Source organism: Pseudopodoces humilis, chromosome 27, assembly GCF_049639895.1.
Source record: "Pseudopodoces humilis isolate 2021_Gansu_Grassland_sample_001 chromosome 27, ASM4963989v1, whole genome shotgun sequence".
NCBI lineage: Eukaryota > Metazoa > Chordata > Aves > Passeriformes > Paridae > Pseudopodoces > Pseudopodoces humilis.
Window position 1 is genome coordinate 5,835,667 of NC_142226.1, and position 6,257 is coordinate 5,841,923.

Here is a 6,257-nt window from a genome sequence, read left to right on the forward strand (position 1 = left end):
GGTCTCTGTGGGGTGTGTGTGGGGTGTGTGGGGGTGTCTGTGCCCACCCCAGCGCTGGCCCATCGCTGTCAGTGCAGATCTGGTGCCACTCTCTGGCAGCTGCCGGATCCCCGGGCTCCGGGAGGAGCGGGCGCTGCCTGGACCCGTTCCCACACAAACCCTGAGAGCCAGGCTGCTGCTGGGAACGTGCCGTGCCTGAGAGCTCGGAGAGCTCTGTCACAGCCAGCTTTGGGACCCCTCACAAGCAGGGAGGGGCAGTGGGACCTGTGCGACCCTGAGCCTCGCTCGGACATGACCCCCCTTCTTCTCTTTCCCTCCCAGTTTGAAATGCTCACGGGGGCACTGCCCTTCCAGGGGAAGGACCGTAAGGAGACGATGACCCTCATCCTCAAGTAAGAGTTTCTCTCTCTCCTGTCTGCACAGGAAGGGTGTTGCAGCTGGGGGCTCTCACAATTTTGTGGTGTTATTTGGCAAGTGGTGCCATATCAGCCATCGGTTTAAAGGGTGCAGTGTGAATGCCAGAGAGATGATTGTGCCTTTTGGGGGTGGAGGTGCTGCAGTCACCTTGTGAGCTGACTTCTTCAAACCTGCAGCTGATTGTGTAACTTCCTCCCCAGAGCGAAACTGGGCATGCCACAGTTCCTGAGCACTGAGGCTCAGAGCCTCCTGCGAGCCCTTTTCAAAAGGAATCCAGCCAACAGATTAGGTAAGACCATTTTTTTTGTTTCTGAATGCCCCTGATGCTGTGTGGAGGCCTCTCACACCCCCCTGGCTGGGTCAGGCCAGCTGGGTGATGCCAGCCAGGCTCTCTGTGACATCTGGCTGTGCCCCTGGCTGTCCCCTGTGCTTTGCTGGGGGTTCAGTACAACGTGACCTGCGGTGGCTCTTGCAGGGTCCGGGCCGGATGGGGCAGAGGAGATCAAGCGCCACCCTTTCTACTCCACCATCGACTGGAATGTGAGTATCAGGAGCAAATTCCTGCACCACTCAGCACCAGTAACACAGTTCTGCAGCAGGAATAGCACAGCCCCTGTCCCCATCCACTCCAATAACCCTTTCCAAAACCAAAATTCTCTGTCATGTAACTGTCTCATATCTGGGCTGCCTGACACCTCACTGAGCTGTAGCAAAATGCTAAGACACAGAGTTTCACAAAATCTCTTCCTGGCCCTCCTTCCTCAGCAGCCTGTGCACCCTGTGGGGGCACTTCCAAGCTGGTTTTGCAGCTGTTTTTTGGTTCTGTGTGTTTTGCAGAAGCTATACCGCAGGGAAATCAAACCCCCTTTCAAGCCTGCAGTGGGCCAGCCAGATGACACCTTTTATTTTGACACAGAATTCACGTCACGGACACCAAAAGGTTTGTATGACTTGGGGAAAAGGCCAAGTTTCCTGTGAGATGTCACTTGGTGGCTTCACTCCAGGGAATATCTGGCAGCAGCAGGATAAGGTTTCTGCACAGGGAAGGTTCAGGTTGGATATCAGGGAAATTTCTTCTCCCAAAAGGGTTGTCAGTCCCTGTTACAGGGCAGTGGTGAAGTCACCATTCCTGCAGGGGTTTAAAAGCCATGTGAATGTGGCACTTGGGGACATTGGCAGTGCTGGGGGAATTGTTGGACTCGCTGATCTTAGAGGGTTTTTCCAAGCTGGACAATTCCATGATTCTCTGTGGGACGTTAGGGGTAAGCTCAGTGCTGCTGGAGTGGCTCCTGTCTCGAATAAATTCCAGCTATAGCTCCTGGGAGTGAGGGGGAGGCTTCTGCTCCTCAGAGCCTTCTCCAGCTGTCTCTCAACTCCTGCTGCAGATTCCCCGGGTGTCCCCCCGAGTGCGGGGGCCCATCAGCTCTTCCGAGGCTTCAGTTTTGTGGCAACCGGCTTAATGGAGGATGGCAAAGTGAAAGCTGCCCAGCCACCCCTGCATTCAGTTGTGCAGGTAAGGAATGGGACAGAGGAACAGCTCTTTGGAGGTGCAGGGATGCTCCGGGACCTCTGCACCACCTGGATCCCGAGGCAGTCCTCTTTGGAATTCTTGCCTCCTGTTCTTTCATCACCGCTGACTGTCACGTTGTGCACAGGCTGTCAGGGCAGTGTGGGGCTGTGGCTCTCCAGTCCCCAGGCGGATCAGTGCTGGCAGGGGTCTGTAATGCCCACGGCTTGGGCAGCCAAAGGCAAAGGCACCGTGCTCGGTGCAGGCAGTGTCGGCCCACTGACCTATATCTGCCTCGTTCTCCTCTCCTCCCGCTCCCCGCCGCGAGGGGAAGCTGTGGGATGCAGCAGACAGTCTGACAGCTCTCTCTGTGCTGCACTTAACTCATCATATTGCACAAACCCCTCCCTGAACCCTCCAGCTCAGCTCTCCTTTGTGCCCTGGCAGCAGCTGCACGGCAAGAACGTCCAGTTCAGCGATGGGTACGTGGTGAAGGAGGCCATCGGCGTCGGCTCCTACTCCGTCTGCAAACGCTGCATCCACAAGGCCACCAACATGGAGTACGCAGTCAAGGTCTGGGATCTGCCCTCCGGCTGAGCAGCCCGGTTACATCTTTGCCCAGAGCAGCTGGGGCTGCCCCTGGATCCCTGGCAGTGCCCAAGGCCAGGCTGGACACTGGGGCTGGAGCAGCCTGGGACAGTGGAAGGTGTCCCTGCCCTTGGCAGGGGGTGGAACAGGATGAGCTTTAGGCTCATCTAGGACGCAAAAGGACAATTTCTGTGCTGCTCTGCGGGTACCTGCCCTTCCCCAGGAATAGCAGGGAAGCAGTGTCCTCCTCCCTCAGAGTGGGGAGAGCATCTCATCTTCCTGTGCAAAACTGTGGCTACATCAGGTCTTAACAAAAGACAAAATTTTGTGGGATGGGGACACAGAACTGATGAAGCAACTGAAGGATTTCTAGAGCTAAAGAGATGAGGGGACAGGGAGTGGATACGGCACAGGAGCTCTGCAGGGCTCCAAACTCAGCTCGTGTGCTCTGTCCTGGTCCCTTCCCCATCCGTGGCTAAAGTGTGTCCCTGCTCTTGCAGGTGATTGACAAGAGCAAGCGAGACCCTTCTGAGGAGATTGAGATCCTGCTGCGGTACGGGCAGCACCCAAACATCATCACCCTCAAAGACGTGAGTGTGGCTTGAGAGATTTCCCTGTGCTTTGCCTGAGGAAGCGCAGGCTGGCAGGGGCAGAGCTCAGCCCCAGCAGGGGCAGCACAACAACCCAGCTCCACGTGTTGCTGTTCCTCTTCAGGACCAAGTTCTTCCCCCAGAGCTGCTGGCACTGCCCAGGCTCCCCAGGGAATGGGCACAGCCCTGACACTGCCAGAGCTCCAGGAGCTCTTGGACAAAGCTCCCAGGAATGCACAGGCTGGGATTGTTGGGGTGTCTGGGCAGGGCCAGGAGCTGGGCTGGATGATGCTGGTTGAGATATTCCAGGTTGAGATATTCTGATATATTCTGATATCCTGATTCTGGGCTGGGGAAGCATCCCCAGAGCCACCTCTGCTGATCCCTGTCTGCTCCTTGGTGATGGAAGCACAAAAGGGAAGCTCTGGAAGCACATGTTGATTACCCCACCCATGTTTTCTTTGGCAGGTGTACGATGATGGGAAGTACGTGTACCTGGTGACCGAGCTCATGAGGGGAGGGGAGCTCCTGGATAAGATCCTCAGACAGAAATTTTTCTCAGAGAGAGAAGCCAGTTCAGTCCTGCACATGATTTGTAAAACAGTGGAATATCTGCATTCCCAAGGGGTGAGTGTGGTCACGACTATTTTCCTGGGAAGCTCCCTGCATTACCCTGCACTCCCTCTCCTCCAGGGAGTAGCTCTGCCCATCATGACAATTATTTCTTGCTGGTGCTGCCCTCTTGGCAAAGCAGATGTGGGGCCAGAGCAGGGGATGAGTGACCTCAGGCAGCTTTCAGACCTTTATCTTCCTGGGGTACGAGCACAGCCTTTTCTTGTCTCCACAGGTAGTTCACAGGGACCTGAAGCCCAGCAATATCCTCTACGTGGATAAATCAGGGAACCCTGAGAGCATCCGAATTTGTGACTTTGGCTTTGCCAAGCAGCTCAGGGCTGAGAACGGGCTCCTCATGACCCCCTGCTACACAGCAAACTTCGTGGCACCCGAGGTGAGCTGAGACCCTCCAGCAGTCCCTTTGTCCCTCCCCTGACCTCACCTGACCTGTGCCCCCACTTGGCACAGTGGGAACCCTGTTCCCATCTCCAGCCCGCCCTGGAAGAGGCAGTTACAGAAATATCACTTGTAGTAATGAACCTATTTTGAATCCTGATCTTTTAGTCCCAGACTTTGCTGTTCTGTCCAGCTCTGGAAGCTTTGCACATGGACTGCACCCAGGTCAAGCCCCTCTTCTGAAATGAGCTCAATGTCAGGAGCCAAACACACTTTCCTCCCTTTGCTTGTTGTGTTCAGGTCCTGAAACGCCAAGGCTACGACGAGGGCTGTGACATCTGGAGCCTGGGGGTCCTGCTGTACACGATGCTGGCAGGGTAAGGCAGTGCTGGGGCTGTGACCTCCCGTCCCCAGCGTGCTCTGTGGGGACAGCTGCCCCTCTCCTGCCTGGGTCAGTAAATCCAGGGCTCTCTCCTCTCCTCTCTCCCCAGCTGCACTCCCTTTGCAAATGGTCCCGGTGACACTCCAGAAGAGATCCTGACACGGATAGGAGGGGGGAAGTTCTCCATCAGTGGGGGCAATTGGGACACTATTTCTGACATGGCCAAGGTAGGGTTTGATATTTGTGTTACACTCAGGGGCTGGGGCTGCTGTGAGGCAAATTTAGATCAGGTTGTGGAGGGAGCACACAAGAGAGAAGAAAACCAGCACTGCAGCTTCTACCCCACACATGTCCCTCCACAGCAGCCTTGTTTCAGCTCTAGCTGTGGATATTTGCATGGAAAACCAATCTCATGCTTGACCCTTGTGGGGTTTGCTCTGTGTTATGCCCCCCAGGCCTGCCAAAAACGTATTTCATACAAAAAGGCATTGATGTCTGGGGACTTTAAACTTGGCCTCTGAATTCAAATCCTAATCTGAGGGTGTACACAGGTGGGTTTTTTGCATTTAAATTATGAAATCTTCTAAAGTCTGACTTTCCAAACAACGCCTGTAGGATCTGGTATCAAAGATGCTTCACGTAGATCCTCACCAGCGTCTCACAGCCAAGCAGGTCCTTCAGCATCCTTGGATAACCCAGAAGGACAGTTTACCCCAGAGCCAGCTGAATCACCAGGACATTCAGCTTGTAAAGGTACAAAATTTGGAGTGGGAAAGCAGGCTGGAAGTTTGGAGAGGTGTGAGCCAGGGCAGGCAGTACGGACAAGCTGGGGTTTTTGGGAGATAAAAAAGGGAAAATTCTTTAACAGCATGTCAGTGCAGGAGGGGGACTTAAAGAAATAAGATTAATGCTTCTGGCTTTGTTTGTGGGTGTGTCTGCTCTGGTCCCCTGTCTTGTAAAGCCACGAGCCTGAAGCAGCTCTCCTGCACCTGAGTGACTCCTCTGCCTCTCTCCAGGGCGCCATGGCTGCCACATACTCGGCACTGAACAGCTCCAAGCCAAGCCCTCAGCTGAAGCCCATCGAATCCTCTATCCTGGCACAGAGGCGGGTGAAGAAGCTCCCCTCCACCACCCTGTGAGGCCCCACGGTGCAGGAACAGCCTGGATTTTGCACACCTATGGAAGAGGGGCACAGGGGACAGGCAGGGTCTGCACAGGGGCTCTCCTGGGGACTTGCTTTTAAAAGGCCAAGTGCCTTCCTGCTCCTGAAAGACTGGCTCCTCGTACAGACTGATCTTTGCTGAGAGAACTTCACTGTAAAACTTTTTTGATGTGTAAATTGTCGATTTTTAAAGAAATCCATCTGTGTATATGAGAACTAGAATGTATAACTGATGTCAAGTGGCACTAAAAAGCAGCTCTGATTCACCCTTCCCTGTGTAGGGCCAGGTATTTGTTGTCACTACAGCATTTCTTGGAACTGATCCTCTCCGACTCCACAGCAGCTGGAAGACTGTCACACCTGGGGTTTAGGCTTTGGGGCTTTTCCTCCCTCAAAGCTTTGGATGCATTTCCCAAAGCCAGCCCTGCAGCCTCCCAGCCCACGAAGGACACCCCTTCCCTTCAAGTCCTGTGTGTTTATTCCATGTAAGGTGGATTTTGCAGCCTCTGTTTCTCCCTCTCTGCCCAGCCAGCAGCTCAGATCTCTGAACAAAATAAACCACTTTTTTTCCAAGCCCTCCCATAGATGCTCAGCCGGCCA

At 54.4% G+C, this 6,257-nt stretch overlaps 1 protein-coding gene across 5 annotated transcripts in view; it reads left to right on the plus strand.

The window, feature by feature from the left end:
• The window catches only part of RPS6KA1 (ribosomal protein S6 kinase A1), a 32,403-nt gene extending 26,480 nt beyond the window's left edge, over positions 1 to 5,923 (plus strand). For 4 of the 5 annotated variants that reach the window (XM_014258549.2, XM_014258552.2, XM_014258551.2 and 1 more), the window contains 13 exons: positions 322 to 392; positions 618 to 706; positions 893 to 957; positions 1,255 to 1,357; positions 1,803 to 1,930; positions 2,372 to 2,497; positions 3,013 to 3,102; positions 3,571 to 3,729; positions 3,950 to 4,111; positions 4,414 to 4,490; positions 4,605 to 4,722; positions 5,111 to 5,248; positions 5,512 to 5,923. In XM_014258549.2, the coding sequence (XP_014114024.1) occupies positions 322 to 392; positions 618 to 706; positions 893 to 957; positions 1,255 to 1,357; positions 1,803 to 1,930; positions 2,372 to 2,497; positions 3,013 to 3,102; positions 3,571 to 3,729; positions 3,950 to 4,111; positions 4,414 to 4,490; positions 4,605 to 4,722; positions 5,111 to 5,248; positions 5,512 to 5,634 (1,449 nt within the window). In that variant the 3' untranslated portion in view covers positions 5,635 to 5,923. The remainder of the gene's footprint in view (positions 1 to 321; positions 393 to 617; positions 707 to 892; positions 958 to 1,254; positions 1,358 to 1,802; positions 1,931 to 2,371; positions 2,498 to 3,012; positions 3,103 to 3,570; positions 3,730 to 3,949; positions 4,112 to 4,413; positions 4,491 to 4,604; positions 4,723 to 5,110; positions 5,249 to 5,511) is intronic. The other variant, XM_088067322.1, reaches the window with a different exon arrangement.
• Positions 5,924 to 6,257: the final 334 nt, after the last annotated feature.